This window comes from Podarcis filfolensis, assembly GCF_964270895.1.
Source record: "Podarcis filfolensis genome assembly, chromosome: 8".
In the NCBI taxonomy this organism is placed as follows: Eukaryota; Metazoa; Chordata; class Lepidosauria; order Squamata; family Lacertidae; genus Podarcis; species Podarcis filfolensis.
Window position 1 is genome coordinate 57,842,755 of NC_139611.1, and position 17,625 is coordinate 57,860,379.

Here is a 17,625-nt window from a genome sequence, read left to right on the forward strand (position 1 = left end):
TTCCACTGTGTTGGACACATTTTATTTCCCCCAAGTAATTTTTTTTAAAAAAAAGACTATGTATGTATATATTTATAAACAACATCACAGTTTCTAAACAATTATTACAATATTCAAAAACCACAACAAGCAGACAGGACAAGATCTCTAAGAATAATCTTCAGTTCAGGATGGGGACAATGAAGGGTGGAGGTAGCAGACCTGGGGATTGGCTGTGGCTCCATACTGTGGCTGCATTCAGATGTAGTGCTAAGCTAAACCACAGCTTGGTGTTCCAAGAGTGAGCCTAGGTGAGCCTCAAGCCCAAGGACTCTCCACTCTGGTGCAGATGCAAAGAGGTGAGTCAAACCTTCTGCTTCCATTTTAGATTTTGCTTAACCACAGTTTAGTGTGCCATCCAAACCTTATGGTGCAGTTAATCTTAATGTGGTTTGAACTGAAAGAAACCAGATTCCTAAATTATGGTTTGAAGTCGGCTTGTTTCTGCTAACTATCGTTAAGAGTTGCCGTATTTTTCACTCTATAAGATGCACCAGACCATAAGACGCACCTAGTTTTTGGAGGAGGAAAACAAGAAAAAACCTATTCTGAATCTCAGAAGCCAGAACAGCAAGAGGGATCGCTGCGCAGTGAAAGCAGCAATCTCTCTTGCTGTTCTGGCTTCTGTGATAGCTGCGCAGCCTGCATTTGCTCGCTCCATAAGACGCACACACATTTCCCCTTACTTTTTAGGAGGCAAAAAGTGAGTCTTATAGAGCAAAAAATACGGTAATTTATGCAGTTTCAGATGACACTGGAATCTGCAGTTAATCAGAAGTAGAAGCTTCTGAACTCCTCCATGCAAATTGCTAGAGGAGGTGAAGGAAGGGGGGAGAAGAGAGTGTGTAAGGAGACTTGCTGTGGCTCATCCTCCTAAGGCTAAACTATTGCTCAGCACTAGGTCTGAACCTTGGTCTTAGGGCTCATCTCTATGCAGTTTCACTGCTTTGGAGCTGAGTCTTTTGGAGAGCTCAGCATAGCCAGCCCACTCCCACCTCCCAGGTCTTCTCCTGCACCAGGTGCCCTGCCAAGAGTGTCCCAAAAATAATAACAATAGTAATATTTTTTTTCCACTTGAGTCCTCTAGTTGGCATTACAGAGGATCCCCATATTTATTTTACCCTTCATGTCTTGCCTTCTTCAATGCCTTCTTCTATTTGCTCAAATTGGGGCATTTTCTTTACGTTTCACCCACATTTCATGCCTGGAAAAACGGGCTAATGCGGCTTCCGTCACAGTGCAAGTTTGCAAAATTGTAAACTTTCAAGGAGTGAACAAGAGGGCACACAGCCCACCCACTCACTCCGGGCCAAGAGCTTCACACAACCACATTGCCACAGGCCAAATGCAATCTGGAAGAGGGGTGGGAGAAGAGGGGGTGGGTAGGGGGGAGAAGAGAGGGCTGTCTGGGAAGTGCAGCACTGTCCCAGCAAAAAGCAGAGACCCCTCCCACCAGGACCCCCCGCCCCAGCAATTCTGACATAGGATTGTTTGGCTCCAAACCAAATCTGTTTTTGCTCAACCTGGGGGCAAAATGCATTCCTCGCCTACAGTAAAATAGCAAAACAAAACCCAGTATTATCTTCCACACCACCAGTGCACCAATGAGGCAACCTGAAGCAATGGGCAGCATGCTCCACAAGAGACAGGAGATCCTGATCCCCGCTGCCATTTTTCTTCCAGCTGCCACCCTTCTCTGGCCTTGGTGGCAACAGCTTCCATCTCAGTTTTGGATAAACCAAGGACACAGCTGAAAGCCAAAGCCAGGGAGAGTCTTGGTGAAAGGGAGCATTCCCCCAACCTGGTGCTGGCTACATTACTGCTGGTCTCCTTCCAGCAGGCCTGGATCTCTCTCCATGTGTGTGTCGGCAGTGTGTCTTGCCTCAGCCACCAAAAAGGTCTAGGGCTGGCCCTGCTCTTCCAGACCGGGGTGATCAGGTCAAGAGTAGGGAACAGGAGGCTCTGGAGATGCTTCTGGACTCTGACTCCCATCAGCCTCAATCAGCAAAACCATCTGTCAGAGGTGATGGGAGTTGGGGACCACAGCAACACCTGCAGAACCACAGATCTTCTGCATTAGGTTTCTGCCAGCATTCAAAGCTGGACCCTAAAAATGCAAGCCTCGGGTTCTGTGTTTCAAAGGGGCTCCCTTTGCAGCCAAATATAAAATGTACAATAACCATATTTGCAATGCAGTTGAGCATCCCCTACCCACCAAAAAACCTGACTGTTGTCTCATGTTGGGTGGAAGAAGGAGAGATGCTTCAAACATGGAATGCCAGAATCCCAGAATCCTATAGCATTTCCTCCACCTATCTAAAATTCTTTGGCCCTTTTGAAATGCAGGTGTTTCTTTCCCCCTGCGCATTAGTAGATGGGATGGCAACAGCAAAGGATTCAGGAAGAGCAAACACAGAACACCCTGCATTTTCAACATGGCGATCTTAGGACAGTGCCACCCAACACAGTGCCCTCTAGATGTTTTGGACGACAACCATCAGCACTAGCCAGCACCAGATTGGAGAATGCTGCCCTATGATTACCCAGAAACACTTCTTACCTCTGGCAATGGCATCCCCTTCAATGGCAGGTGGTGCCACTCTATTTTCAAGGAAGGGAGGAGGAGGAGGAGGAGAGTCTAGAGGGGGAAAGAATACCTTTGACCCATTGCTAGGACGTTTTGCTGCTGCCATTGATTATTCATGGTTGTGAAGAAAAGAGTAGGAAAGGTGTTGAGGGGAGAAATGACCTGTTCCCCATTTGGGGCTTCAAGCTGAGTGTGTTGGGCAGGAGGAATTACAGGGCAGGGGAGGGAAATGGCTGCCCCAGAGCTGCCGTTCGAGGGGCACATCTGAAGATTATGTTAAAGGGTCACCAGAGGGAAGAGATCTGCCCTAATCCTAAGAGCTACAACTGAAGTGAAGGTAACAGACTTCTGAGGATTACAAGACCTTGCAGTTGTCAAGGATCATGGATATATAGGCAAGCCATCGAAAGGTAAGTTGGCCTGTATGTTCTTGGGAATGTCCGGGTGCAAAGGGGGAGGCAAGAGGGATGACGGGCCCCAGAGATGGTGGGACCAGAGGGTTGAGACGGAAGAAATTCATTCTAATAGGACCTTGGTGAGGTCACAAGAGCAATGGCCAGAGGAACTGTGCAAATTATGAGCTGCAGGCCCCAGGGGATTGCATGGCGGGGCCTTGTTTGGGGCCCAGGAGGCTGTGCAAAACACAGTGCCTCCTGTCCCAGGGAGTGGAGTCTGCAGCTCCCCAGGAGAAGGGGGGAAAGATGCAAGGATGGGTAGGCCAGGCCAGGGGAGGCGGGGGGCGAGTTGTGCATTGGGACCCTCCCTCTACTTCTGCATGTCACACTGCAGCAGGAGGACAATGGAAGGGTCACTCTTGGCGGCTTCTTTGAACTCTTCCAGGGTGATCTGGTCATCTTTGTCTTTGTCCATCTTTGTGAAGATCTTGTCGACACGCTGCTGCGGCGTCAACCCATCTTGGTTCATCCTCATCATGATGACAGTGCCCACCATCTTGTAGATGGCCTGGAAGGTAAAGGAGGAAGGACTGAGGATATGGCTCTGTGGCTCAGAGACTCTCTGAGGTCTCTGCAGCCAGGAGATATCTGCTTGGGACTAGTCTCAGAGGGCAGGTGGAGGTAATTGCTGTTATCGGTGTCTTGCCATCCCAGGAAAAGAGCTTACCTGGCTGTCTACAGGAGGCTTCCTATGTAGTGCTCATGCCCCAAACGAGTTTTTGTCAACTTAGGGCCCTCCAGAGGTTTTGGACTACAACTCCCATCAGCCCCAGCCAGCCCTAACATCTGGAGAGCGCTGGGTTACCAAAGCCTGCACTATATTAATCTAATCCACCAAGACTGTGGAAGAAACACATCCACAGAGATTGCTAGCATTCTCCCATACCTCAATAATCTCCAGCATCTCCAAGCGTGTTATCTTGCCGTCTCCATCCAAGTCGTACATCTCAAAGGCCCAGTTCAGCTTTTGCTCAAAGCTTCCCCTGGAGGTGACTGAGAGAGCGCAAATGAACTCCCGGAAGTCGATGGTCCCATCCCCGTTCTTGTCAAACGTGCGAAATGCATGCTGGGCAAACTTGGAGGCATCACCGTAGGGGAAAAACTACAAGGAGATAAGATGGGATAGGAGCAGCCATGAGAGGGAAAGCAGCTAGCAGCAATCTGGGAGGCCAGTGGGCAACAGCCAGGCAAAGACTTGGTATAGGCCACCTATATTGGATTCAAGCCTTTTCCAATTTAAAGCCTAGATGGGAAAGCTTTGCCTACAAGTTGCATCAGCATTAGCTGACAATGGCAAGGCAACATTGCAGAAAATATCACAAGCAGGTTGCAAAATTCATGCTCTGCTCTTTCCCCTATTGTATTCATGGTGCAATTTCCCAACATGGAGATCACAGAATCATAGAATTGTAGAGCTGGAAGGAACCCCAAGGGTCATCATGTGCAACACCCTGTAATGCAGGAATCACAGCTTAAGAATCCTTGACAGACAGCCATCCAAACTCTGGTTAAAAACCTCCAATGAAGGAGATTCCACCATTGCAAAAGTCTGAGTTTTCAGGACATTATTACAGCTCAAAGACACATTCCAGCCGGGCAAAAACAATGAGTGTGTGGAGGAGGGCCACATTCAGTCGCTGGGAGGGCCTGAGGGTCCCTGTCTTATGGGAACTAGCTTTGCTGCTGTGCCAGGCTCAGACAGCAGGACCTCAACAAGGCCCACCAAGGCAGCCCCTGCATCCTTGTGCAGACCACGGACTCCCTGCCACCGCCACCATACCTTGATGTAGAGTTGCTGGAATTCCTCCAAATTGAGGATGCCTGTGGGGCAGTCCTTCAGGAAGCCCTTGTACCACTGCTTCAGCTCTTGCTCATTGAACTCAGTGCTCCTCACCAGGTCATCCAGCATCTCTGGAGCCAGTTTGCTGTTGTGTTTGCCCATTGCTGGTTCTGGAGAAAGAGCGACATGTCATCAGCGATAGTAAACCCCTGGCCTATGTGCAACAGATAAAACAACAACATGTTATTCCCTTGTTTGGCCCTCTGCCACCACTTCCCTTCATCAGGGGACTCACAGCATCCACTGGACAAAAACATACATTGTCACATAGCTCTCCCCTACATTTCTCTGCCCCTTGACCTATCAACCCACATATTGCAGGCAGGGTCAGACTAATAAATTTTCCCGCCTGAGGCAAAGGACAAGATGGTATCACACATCCTTCCTGTATACGGAGAATGACTGATTCTTTCCTCAGTACAAGCATCCTCAACTGCGCCTTCAGGGAGCAGGCTAGTTTTTTTGGGGGCAGGACATGTGATGTACACAGCACTGCCCCCCAACAAAGAGGAATAGCTAGAGACAGCCTCAGGGGGAACAGTTGGGGGTCTGCCATTGCTGCCCCTCCAGGGACTGACACCTGAGGTGGTTTCCTCCATTTGGCTAATGGCAGGACCGGCCAAGACACCAAGGAAAGCCAGCAGCTCAAAAGAGGGTGCTATTCCCCCCCGACTTCCTATACAGTTTAACAGGCGGCCTATTTTGGCAGAGATGACGAATCCTCCATCGCCAGCGAGGGCTCCCACGCAGCCTTGGCACTTCCTTGCTAGTTCACTCTGAACAACAGATGGCTGACGGGAAGGCGCTCGCTTCTGCCATCCTTGCATGGGGCTCTCTCTCCATTTCTTCCCTTGGAAGTTAGCTCAGAAAAAAAGCCCCTGCTTGGATGAGTCTCTCTCTCACTCGTAACAAACGCGGCCTTTTGTGCACTGTTACAGCACGACACACACGACACACACACCATCCAATGTACCATACACGGAAAGCACTATTATGCCGCTTTCAAGCGTCACGGCATCTCCTGAAGAATCCTGGGAACTGTAGCTTGTTACAGGTGCTGAGAGTTGTCAGGAGAAGAGCTACGATTCCCAGAGTTCCCTGTGAAAGAGGGATACAAGTCACACAGGAAATTGTAGCTCTGTGAGGGGAATAGGGTTCTTTGGGGGAAGATATGGCTGTGGAATGGTAGTTCTTTAAATGAATGTCTGTTCTGTGTGGCTGATTCTTATGTAAGCATCAGACTGCAGCCCTGATGGTGCCCTTAGAATTCACATGTGCAATAATGCAGTTCTGCCCTGAACCAGCGCCTCCCATTGCAGCTTTCTTCCAACCTGTCTCCCTCCTCTGCTGCCCTCATCCCCCCACCCCAGCAGCCTTGGCAGGCAACAGGTTGGACAAGGCTGCAGTACAAAGATAGGCACGAACCAATAGCCTGACTTCGTAATTGGAGTTTGTGTTTTGAAGAAGGTGTCAAAAGGTGGAGGCAGGTGACCCCCTTGCCCACATCCCCCTTCCCCACCTGCTCAAGCAAAGGAGATGCAAAAGCCTTCCCTTCCCTTGCCAGTTAAATTCCCCTCTGTCACTTCTCTCTCGGTGCCAAGCAACTGACGAGGGCACACTTCACATGTTCGCTCTCCCCTCTTGCATTTCAAGAGATAGTTATTTTGTTAACCTTCAGGGAAATCAAAGGCTGGGAGGAGAGATTCTATCCTCCGGTTCGGTTTTTGCTCTTGAAGGCAGCTGGGATCAGAAGTGCTTCCGTGCAGCAGTTTAGAGGCATGCAGGGTTGTGGTTGTTTGCTGCACTCACACAACCTTGTCCTCATAAAATTGCCATCCCATACCCCCCCGCCCCCATTTAATCCAAATCTAGGTTGTCACTACTTTGCTTTTGTTATTGTCGTTTTTTTACTTATCAAATTTTCCATGGAAATGGTAGATCCAGATCAAATGGGGAAATAACATACATTTTGATGAGAAAAATGTGATATGGACATGGCAAAGCTTGCATGCAGAAGCAGCACTAAGCACACAATAAACTGCTGTGTGGTGAAAAAGGTGTGCCAGCCAGCAGAGAGGAGTGGGGTGATATGGCCGGAGACCCTAACAGGAAGCCCAATTCTTTCTTTGTCTCTGCCCAGCTATTACATCCAACACAAATCATGTATCCATGCAGCCTTCCATACGCACAAGAGGTGGAGAAGTGGGGGATATTTTCTGCAGAGAAAGGTTAACATAAGAGCCCAGCTGGAGCAGATCAAAGGCCTGGTTTTGCATCCTGCTTCCGACAGTGGCCAGTCAGAACCCCCCAGGAAGGCCAGAGGCAGCCCTTGCCTTACGATTCAGAGGTAGGTTCCTTCTGAACATACCAGCTGCCTTGTCCTGAGGCTGTGTCCACACTAGGGCTTTAATGCATGCACGGGCCAATTTTCCCATGTGCGCATTTGTGTGCCATCATGCACCCATGAGTGCTTTCAATCTTGATGTTTCCAGTTCACATTGCATTTTTTGTATTTATTCCTCCTGAAGGACCCTAATAAGCACAGGAGTGGCCGGTCCATCCTGGGGTGTATTTGGGCTGTGTGCTGTTGTCCACCCTCCCTGAGTTCCAGCCCCTTTGCAGATTGAGTAATTGAAAATTGGTCACATCTCTATATACTTATCGCCAGAAAGATGGCTCACCTCCCCCACCTCCGCACTCTAAGTCTGTGCTGTTCTCGCTTGTTTGCACACACGAAGCAAATCTTATGGTTTTGATTTTTTGTAACAAAAATAAACAAACAGCTGTTTTGCGCTAGAGCAGTTTTGCAAGAAAGAGCTGCATTTTTATAATACAGAAATAAAAGAAAATTGTCACGCATGCAGCATCCTTTCCTTTGGGCTAATGGAAACAAAATGGGAGTAGGCACCTAGCGAAATGTCACAGCACACATCAAACCCACCCACCCACCCTGCATTTCAGTCTCTGATCATGAAAGGGAGGCTTTGCAGCTCTGCCTGTAGATGCCCTGTGGCATTAAACCTGGGAACGTCTGCGTGCAAATGATATGCTCTAACCACTGAACCACAACCCCATTCTATGGAGTTATCACAACTAGCAGCCACTGATAGTCTTATCCTCTATGAAGTTGTGAGCCTCTGCCATGTCCCATTCCCCCCCTCCCCCCGTCACCTGCTTTCTAAACAAAAATGCTCCAAATGTTGTAGGTTTTGCTCATGGTGCTGCTGAAAGTCTGCTGAGTTTCGAGGTGGGCAGGAACTGTTTAATTTCCAGATCAGGCAGCCTGAAATCTCACATCCGTTTTGCCACAACAAAATGGGACATGCATTTTAAAGGGCTCTGAAAAGCTCTATAGGTGACATGATGTGTTGCACTGTACATGTATTCCACCTCAGGCAAAATGTTACATATCTGGCATACACTTGTGTGAATAAACAGATATTTTGAGAAGAGGGTATTCTTACTTCCAGACTGAGGAAGAGCTCTGTGTAACTGAAAAGCTTGCAGCTACATTGCGAACCTTTGCCAGCCCTAATAACGGCTCTGTTCCACCGTCTCTGTAGATTTTGCTCTAACAGACCAAAATAGCTACCTCTTTTGATTAACAATAAAGAGATTATGAATAACAGCTTCTCTTTCAGGTTTTTCTGACCCCCCCTCCCGCTCCTTCACTGGGGTGTTATGTTCAGGAGGAGATTTGGGGCAGAGAAGAGAAGGGACAAGCATTTCAATACCCATCCTTGCTACACATAGCAACGGGTGCTGAGGCTGCCATGGCAACAGCTGCACTGTAGTGAAATTGTTCCTAGCAGCAGCAGCAGCAGCAGCAGCAGCAGCAGCAGAGCACATCCCTGAAGCTACCAGCCAACTCTTTCATCCTTGCATGTCTCCCCATTTGTTTCCCCCATCTTCCTTCCACAGACCTTATTTGATTCAGCCAAAAAAAGACCCCCTGCCCGCCGCACAATTAAGCCATTTTTTTCATTTTCTTTTGAAGGAAGAACAGAAATAGAAGCGAGCAAAAGCATTCTGATCCCACCCTGCAAGCAGTTATTATGTTACGCCTTCTCTATGACCCTCAAGCACGGCTTGTCTCCCCACATTCTAAAACCAAGCTGCATCCAGCTGATATGTATTTCGGTGCTCGTGTCACACAAAAGGGCTGCCCAACAGCTGCATACAGTATATTCTCATTCTCCCTCTTTCAAACACGGATGGGGAACCTGTAGCCCTCCAGCCAGCCCCAGCAGCATGACCAAGAGTCAGGGAAGCTAGGAATCATTTCCCAACAACAGCTGGAGGGCCAAAGGTTCTCTACTCTTGTTCTTTAAAACAAAAGCAAAAACCTGTTCAGGCAGCAAGTTCAAGAGATGAAGAGGAAAATCAAACCCACCGGCTACTTTTGCGCCAGATATTACTGGTGAGCTGTAAGGGTTTGGTATTGGAGTGCAAACAAGAAATACATGGAAAGGAGCACCTGTTTACTTTTTCAACAGGGCAGCCTTTCCCAACCTGGTGCACTCCAGATGTTTAAGACTGCCACTCCTAGCGACCCCAGCTAGACAAGAGTTGCAGTCCAAAACACCCAGACGGCACTAAATGCCAGAAGGCTGCAATAGCTGGTGTTGCTTCAAGGTCATGTCACTGGGCTTGTCTGCATGGGAACATTCAGAAGAGGGAATTTTTATCTTCCTTCTCCCCTTTTGCTTCTCTCCGCTATTAATCAGCCAAGATTAAAACGAACCCAGTAAAACTCAGGAGGTAAATGCTGCATTTTTCACTCTATTTCTAAATGTGGTCGAGGATAAGACATTTCCCTTTGAACTCATGATTCTACTCTGTTTCTCTAAATTCTTCTGCTTTGTTGGCAAATAAGCTAAGTTGTGCTTCTATGGCAAGAACCCCTTGGCAATAACAGCTGTGCTGGCTGGGGCTGATGAGAATTGTCCTCCATAACATCTGGAGGGCACCAGCTTGGGGAAAGGCTGATATAAATGTTGCCAATATTTTTGGGAGCCAAAATGAAGGTGAAACTGGCCAAAAGAAAATATAGGTTTGGGGGAGCATATTTCAGAACAGGAGGCATCAAACTGAGCATTTTGCCATCTGCTGGAAATGGAAAGGAGGGTGACTTCTTTAAGCCAGCCTTCTCCAACTGGCACTCTCCAGATGTTTTTGGACTTCAACTACCATCAGCCCCAGCATCATTCAACTGTGCTGTCTGGGGCTGATGGGGGCTGTAGTCCAAGCTGAAGCCAATCATGATGGCCCTCCAGAGAGTCTCTCAGCCATATGCAGCAACGACACTACAGACGCCACAGCCGAAGACATTTCATTCCTTGTGATGATGCTCAAATCTCTCTCTCTCCCCCTCTCTCGCTCTCATCTCACACAACACACTTCTTCCCAGGGTCAGACACCAATTCCTACCTTCGTCAACACCCAGCCATGGTAGCACCCAAAGCAGACAACTTCACCTTGTTGCATGATAGGTCTGACCCAGAGAATGTAGTGCCCACGTTTCTGGACTGCAGACAGGGAAATCCTCTCACTCCCCCAAATTAGAACCGCCTGGGTGCACCCAGTTTGGGAAGGAAAAAAAGTCCTCTGGTCCTGCAGCACACAAAGGCCACTATACACTATGGTTGTATTTTTTCCATGCTCTTACCTTGCTGATTGCCACACGTGCCTCTGTCTATTTCTTTCTCGCAATGCACCAAAGCCTCTACTGTGAAGCGAAGGCAGAACCAACAGCTGGGGTGTGAATGCAGATTTGCGGCTGGACTCAAGGAATCTCTGTCTAGTGTGTGAGCTGCAGAAATTTGCCTCCCTTTCTGGTCGACACACAGCCCTTCTATGCTGGCTGGGACAGGGGGAAATTATTTGCATAAGAGAACAGGAAACCTGTTGTAAAGGAGGCACCATTTGCATGACCCTCTCAGATGCAGAACTTAGCCTGGGAAAGGTGGCTTTTTGAGTTACCTTGAAAATAGAGCAGGGGTGGGGAACCTGTGCCCCCCCCACTGACCCTCCAGCGCACATCAGCCTCAACCAGGGTTTATGGGAGTTGTAGTCATGCAACATCTGGAGGGCCACAGATGTTCTCCACCCCAGGAGAGGGTGAAAACGGCACCAATTGATTTCAAAGGTGCTCCTCTTAATGCTCAAAAGCTGGTCAGCGTTGACATTGGCCCCATTAGCTGCACTAGGGAATTCCTGATGTAGAATTCCCACCATGTCTTTACCTCCCCCATCACCTGATGTCACACTTGATGCCAGTTATTGGGCAGGTGGGTGTGATTGGGGGCGGGGGGCAGCCTCATGAGCCTAATCAACTGGAAGTCAATAGCCTACTGCTGTTTTAGGAGCGGGAGAAGTGAGGCACCATTTTGAAGAAAATCTACTTCTGTTCAAAAAGGGATTATTTGTCCCAGTTCTAATGTGTAGGTTAGGTGAGGATGAGAGGTATGGGATGCTGGAGAGTGGGATGGGGCAAGAGCACAGAGATAGCTAAGGAGCACATGCGCACATTACGGCAGGGCAGAAAGCTGTGTGAGGTCTGGAGATTTTACACCTAACCACTGTACATCCTATCTGAGCCCTCCTCTGAATCCTAAGCCTTAACTTGTTAAACGTTTTCTCTGTAGCCATGAGGGACAGAAACTTAAAAGCAAAGAAACAACCAGAATAATAGACTTGCACAGGTGGAAGGGGGCCCAAAGGTCCAACCCCCTGGGTTGCAGAAACCACAGCTAAATAATCCCTGACAGATGGTCATTGAACCTCTGTTAAAAAACCCTCTAATGAAGGATGGTCCACCACCTTCCGTGGGTGTCCATTCCACTGTTGAATAGCTCTTACTGTCAGAAAGTCCTTCCTAATGTTTAGTCAGAATCTAATTTCTTGCCATTTGAATCCATTGGTTTGAGTCCTACCCTCTGGAGTAGCAGTAAATAGTCTTGCGCCAGATCCCGGGAAAAGTGACCATAACCCATACTCCTGCAATCTGTGTGGGCAGCGCTGGATTTAGGGAAGTGTGAGAGTTTCCCCCACAGGGCACCAAACTGAGGGGGTGCAAAATGATCAGTATCATCATCAAACCTATATTTATATGGGTACCTACTCTAAGTTAGGGGGTGCCAATTTCTGTCCTCGCTCAGGGCGCCCCTGATGTGGGGCTGCCCTTGAATAGGTCTTAAAAACCTCAACTGGTCCAAAGTGCAGCGACCAGATTAGTGGCTGGTGCTCTATTTAGATCTCTGATAACCCTTGTTTTAATACAGCTGCATTGATTGCCAGTTCAGTTCCAGGCCCAATTCAAAGTGTTTGTATTAAAGCCCTCCAAATATCTGAAAGACCGCCTCCTTCCCTACAGACCCCCTTGGGTGTTAAGATCAGCAAAGCAGGTAGTTCTGCTGCCCTCAGAAGTTCAGGAGTGGCGGCGGCTTAGAATAGGGCCTTCTCTGTGGCAGCCCCTAAGTTGTGGAATGCCCTCCTCACAGGGGTGCATCTGTCTTCACCCTGGCCTTCGACACCTGAAATCTACATTTTTGGGACCCACTCTATTTCTGTGAGTGTTAAGTTGCCCTAAACTGTTTTTAATATTGCATTTTAAATTCTTGAAACCCACCCTGTGACCTTAGGGAGAAGTAAGGGTAATAAATTAAAACCACCACCACCTTCATCATACCTAATAAACCAACACCTCAAAGATGGAGAAGGCAGGTCAGTGAGGTTTCAACCCCTTTCTCTTCCCAGAACCCCCAGTAGGAAAAAGGAAGCTCCAATATAGGTGGGTGAGAATCTCAAACTGGGCCAGAGATGGCTTATGAAAATGGAACTGCATTATGGGGAACCTTAGAGGACAAGAAATGTCCATTGCCCTCAACAAGCTGTAAGTTTATCACAGCAACAAACAGAAGGAAACACTAACTAGGATGTCAGATGATAATTGGATGCAAGGCACAGTTCTCCCCCAGTGCCACGAAACCATTAGGTCTGTTAACTACAGTTAAACTAGGTTGACTATGAATTCCTTACATGTACCAGAGTTGCTACATCAGATGGAGAGGTAACTACCAAGCGTGACGACCCTCAATGACAAGGGGGGAGTTGGAGAGTTTGCATCAGATCAGAGGAGAGACACAGCTGAATGTGACCATCCCCAACCTGGTGTCCTCCAGCTGTTTTGGCTACATTTCTCATCTGCCCCAGCCAAACATCTATGGTGCACCAGCTTAGGGGAGGCTGGCTTAGAGAAACCATTCTGCCCCATCTGCAACAGTAGAACACGGATCTGCCTTGCAGAGGTGTTGTAAGTAAGGATGGAAGGATCTGTCAGTTTCCCTTTTCCCAGTTTCTCATTTTTCCAATCTTACATGCACTTCTCCTGGTTTATGCAGCAATTTCTGAAATTTCTTCTTTTGTCAAATCCTCATGGAAATTCTTCAGCATTTTAGTGCAAATTTCTCCCAACAAATACATTTTTGCCTACAGTTTTAACTTATGTAATTTTTGCAAGCAATTTCTCCTACTATAATGCATTTTGTATGTTGCTTTCACTGGTATTATATTCATTTTTATACCCATCTCTCCCTAATATATGCATTTTTGTAATCATCGGTTAGTTAGAGAATTGGATTGCAAAATTCAGATATGTGTGAATTTTGAAGGGTGGTTCTGTATTTTGATTCTCATGCTGTTTCGGAAAGTGTGAATTTGATACATTTGGTTTTATAATGAGAGCTGAGGGCTTAACCACACTTCCTCTTGTCCTGCTGCTTTCCCCCACTCTTTAGTGCTCAATCACAGCAAATGGCAATTTGTGTTTTCTCCAGATTGACAGTTGCTTTGCTTTAGAGCTAAAGAGCAAGTTTTCCCTGGGAAAGGAGCAGGACATGGGGCAAACCACTGGAACCCGTGCTTTCTAGGCACCCGACAAGCAGAGGTTTGGATGAGGCCTGAATCGAATTTCTCCCCCATCTGTTACTGTAAGGATTACAGGATAATACATGGACACAGGAGACTCTTAAAGCATCATACAAATGTCAAAGATTATGCTTTCTGCCTCTTTTGTTTGCTGGGACCCTGTTCTGATAGGAAGAGAAACTTCCTCAACATCCACCCGTGGAGGGAAATCATTTATTGAAGTCCTTCCACTCTTCTTGTGCCTGTGCCTGGGAAAAGCCCTTAAAGTAATCTTCCCCATTTCATAGAATCATAAAATTGTAGAATTGGAAGGGACCCACATAGGTCCTCTCGTCCAGCCCTCTCGTCTCAGCTAAAGCATCCATGAGAGATGGCCACCCAACCTCTGTTTTTAAACCTCCAAGGACAGCGAGGCCACCACCTTCTGCGGGAGACCATTGCGCAGTTGAACAGCTCTTAACTTGTCAGATGTTCTTCCTGATGTTTAGTTGGAATCTCCTTTCTTGTAACTTGAATCCAAGTCCTTGCAAGAGAAAACAAGATTGCCCCATCTTCCATGTGGCAGCACTTTAGATATTGAAAGATGGCTCTCTTATATTCTCTCAGTCTCCTCTTATCCAGGCTAGACATGCCCAACTCCCTCAACCATTCCTCTTAAGGCTTAGTTTTCAGACCCTTGATCATCTTAGCCGCCCTCCTATGCAGACGTTCCAGCTTGTCAATAGCCTTCTTGAATTGTGGTGCCCAGAACTGGACACAGTACTCCAGGTGTGGCCTGATCAAGGCAGAAGAGAGTGGAACTATTACTTCCTTTGATCAGAACACTATACTTCTGTTGATGCAGCCGAAAATAGCATTAGCTTTTGTTGTTGCTGCATCACTGTTGGCTCATGTTAAGTTTGTGGTCCACTAAGGCATCCAAATCCCTTTCACGTGTACTCCTTGGCAAGCCAGGTATCACCACATCTTATAAGATGATTCTTTACTATGGGATAGGAGCCCCTCATGCACCCAGGTTTTATGCAGCATCTCTATTATGTCAATCTCATCAAAATGCCAGCCTGCATCTCTCTCTTTCCCCACCCTATTTAGCCTTTATGGGGGAAATACATGCCTGACGTGTATCTCAATAACTTGTTCACAGTACTGAGCCCCCACCTGCAAGCACATCCTGCCCACCTCCAAGATCTCTCTACATCCCTGCTTTGCTTGCTCATTTTTCTAACTGGTCTCAGGCAACTTCCTCAGGAGTGTTGCTAAGTCATTAAAGGACGTGGGACTTAGCCATTCTATAGCACACATTTCCATAACATATGCATATGCTAATTTTTATGTAAGGATGCACATATAAACTGATTTTCAGCTTATATTTAAAGTGGGCGGGGTCAGACAATCCTGGTGCATAAGGCCCAGGGCTCAGGTCCTTGCCTAACAACACCCCTACCACTTCCTCTTTAGATTTAAAGCAAAAAATACTTTGCTCTAGCCTGCTATCCTCCCCTTGGAGGTGGATATTGCAAAGTGGTGGGCTTTTATTCTGGAAGCTGCTGTTTGGCCACCTCTCATTTCCCCATCCTATTCCCGGTGGCAGATCTTGGGGTCTTAAAATTCAGTGGCACCCTGTGCGATGCCAAAATTCAGCGGTCCACCCCACCTCTCACCTTCCATTCTACATCATGGTTGCAGCACCCCCTGCGGCACCCCTGAAGTTCTGCACCCACTGTGACCGAACCAGTCGCACTTTCCTAACCTGCCTCCACTATTTCCCTATTTGCAGGAAAGGGAGTCAACCTTGGGCAGCTGCCCTCCTAAGCATTCTTACACAGAGGTCCCACAAAATCAATGAAAGTTTCCTCCAAGTAAACCTGCTAAGGACAAGATTGCCTCTAGGAGAATGGAGACCAACAACCTTTCAGTAGTGAAAGCAGAAAGTCCAAATAGCCCCAGTCATATGTGCTAATAATAAACATGAGCCACAACCCACTGGGAAGTTCTCCTGCACAGGCTTATTTGAAATGAATGGGAGAAATTGTGAGCTCAGAGGCACACCAAGATTTCTTCCAAGGTTGGAGGACTGAACCCAGAGCTCCAAACCCCCTGCTTCTTCCTTTCACAAAAATGCTTGATCCCTTACGAAACCCCTCACAACTCTGACTTTGGGTTCTATTTTGCAGAGGACTGGTCTTTATTTGATGCCTGCTACTCTGGTCTTAGTTCTGGCTTGTAAATACTCACCTATGGTGAATAAGACAAACCTCTGGGAGACCAGGGCTGCTTCCAAGCAGAGAAGTGTTTTGCACTCTGAAAGAGATTTGGCACTTTCCCTCTCCTCAGGCCATTGGTGTGCTGTAAATGGCTTCAGTCAGCCCTGCGTTGTCTAGTAGGTTTTGCAGACTTGCTTGCAAGGATATCTGAAACTGTATTTTTATGGAGGACAGAGAGGGAATCCTAAAAGGGTGACAGTCTACTGACGTCTCCAGTTGTTCAGTTGAATGAGTAAGACAATGGTCATGTCTGCACAAAACCACTGGCCTCAGCCGATGTGCCAAGGCTTTAGCTCCAAGAGATTATTATGCACACACTAAGTGTTCCTATTTAAGTGCCCTTGTCTTCTGGTACTTCTCCCAGATAAATCATTAGCCCTTTTAAGGGAACTGTCAGGATTCACCTTTTCCCTCCCAACAAATCCTGGCCATACTTCTGCTCTTCAGGGTTCAGCCCCCCTCTTTTGGGTCATTAGGTCTCTGTAGGCAGAATGGAGGCCTTTTGACTTGAGTGTACGTGGGTGTATCAACACATGCACGGCAGCCTCAAATGCCCAGGCCCTGTCTCCTTTTGAACCCTTTCAAACACCTATCCAGTATTGCTGAATGTGAATGTGTCGAGCACCCGCTTTTTCACAAGTCCAGGCAGATCCATCCCAAGATTAAATGCTCTATTGCATGTTCTTAGGAAACTGCCAGGGCCACTTTGTTTAGCAGCGCCTGCTTCAGAGGCTGTCACAGGAGAGGTCACTGCAAAGTGAAGGAACACAACCACCTCCAGCAACCTGTGGGGGTTGAATGGTGGGGTGTTCAGGCACTGCTGCGTGAGAATGGGGGGTGTTGCAAGTACAGGCAAGCATTCCTATTTTTGTCTGTGCAGTGTTGGAAATCAGTGCAGAATGGGCACAAGGATTCCCCCTCAGTCTTTGGAGAGCACAGTCAAACTGCAAAACTGAATTGCCGGTTCCCTCTCCCTGCCCAGAGAGGAGGCCACATCACACACCTCCCCCTTCGCTTCCTTCCTCCCTCTCCCCATCTGCTAGCTCCTAAAGGCAGGAACGTTCTCCCTCTACCACCACAGCCCCCCCCCTCCACTGCAGTGCCAGCCACTCTGAGATTTTATACGCTCAGACACGGAATCCACAAAGTCTGTTTTCTTTTTGAAAGGGGGTGTTGAAGAGAGAGGGGAAGAGAGATAATTTGGGAAGGGGGGATTGCTACAGGGGCAGCAAGGGGTTTGGATGGAGGGACTATGCCAGTGGGGTGGACTGTAAGGAGGGTTTCATCTGCATGTGCAGAACCCATTTTGAATTCCACATGCCAGCCCTAGAACATGCAACGGTAGAAGCATCAGGTCATGGGTATCCCTAAGCATGTGCAGAGAGCTTTTCCTCCCAGGCAAGGGACACCATCCCACTCCTATCTGTTTGGGATTAGGGTGGCAGGACTTCCAATAAAAGTTGATCCCAACCCCCCACCCACCCACTCACTTCTCTGCCGAGGAATTAAGCA

The 17,625-nt window shown here is 47.8% G+C and overlaps 1 protein-coding gene across 3 annotated transcripts in view; it reads right to left on the bottom strand.

Moving 5' to 3' along the window:
• HPCAL4 (hippocalcin like 4) overlaps window positions 1-17,625 on the bottom strand; it is a 41,325-nt gene continuing 23,700 nt past the window's right edge. For 2 of the 3 annotated variants that reach the window (XM_083625379.1, XM_083625377.1), the window contains exons 2-4: window positions 4,862-5,031; window positions 3,968-4,183; window positions 1-3,589 (exon numbers count right to left, since the gene is read on the bottom strand). In XM_083625379.1, the coding sequence (XP_083481505.1) occupies window positions 3,392-3,589; window positions 3,968-4,183; window positions 4,862-5,023 (576 nt within the window). In that variant the 5' untranslated portion in view covers window positions 5,024-5,031 and the 3' untranslated portion in view covers window positions 1-3,391. Of the gene's footprint in view, window positions 3,590-3,967; window positions 4,184-4,861; window positions 5,032-10,589; window positions 10,737-17,625 lie in introns of those variants that run through there. The other variant, XM_083625378.1, reaches the window with a different exon arrangement.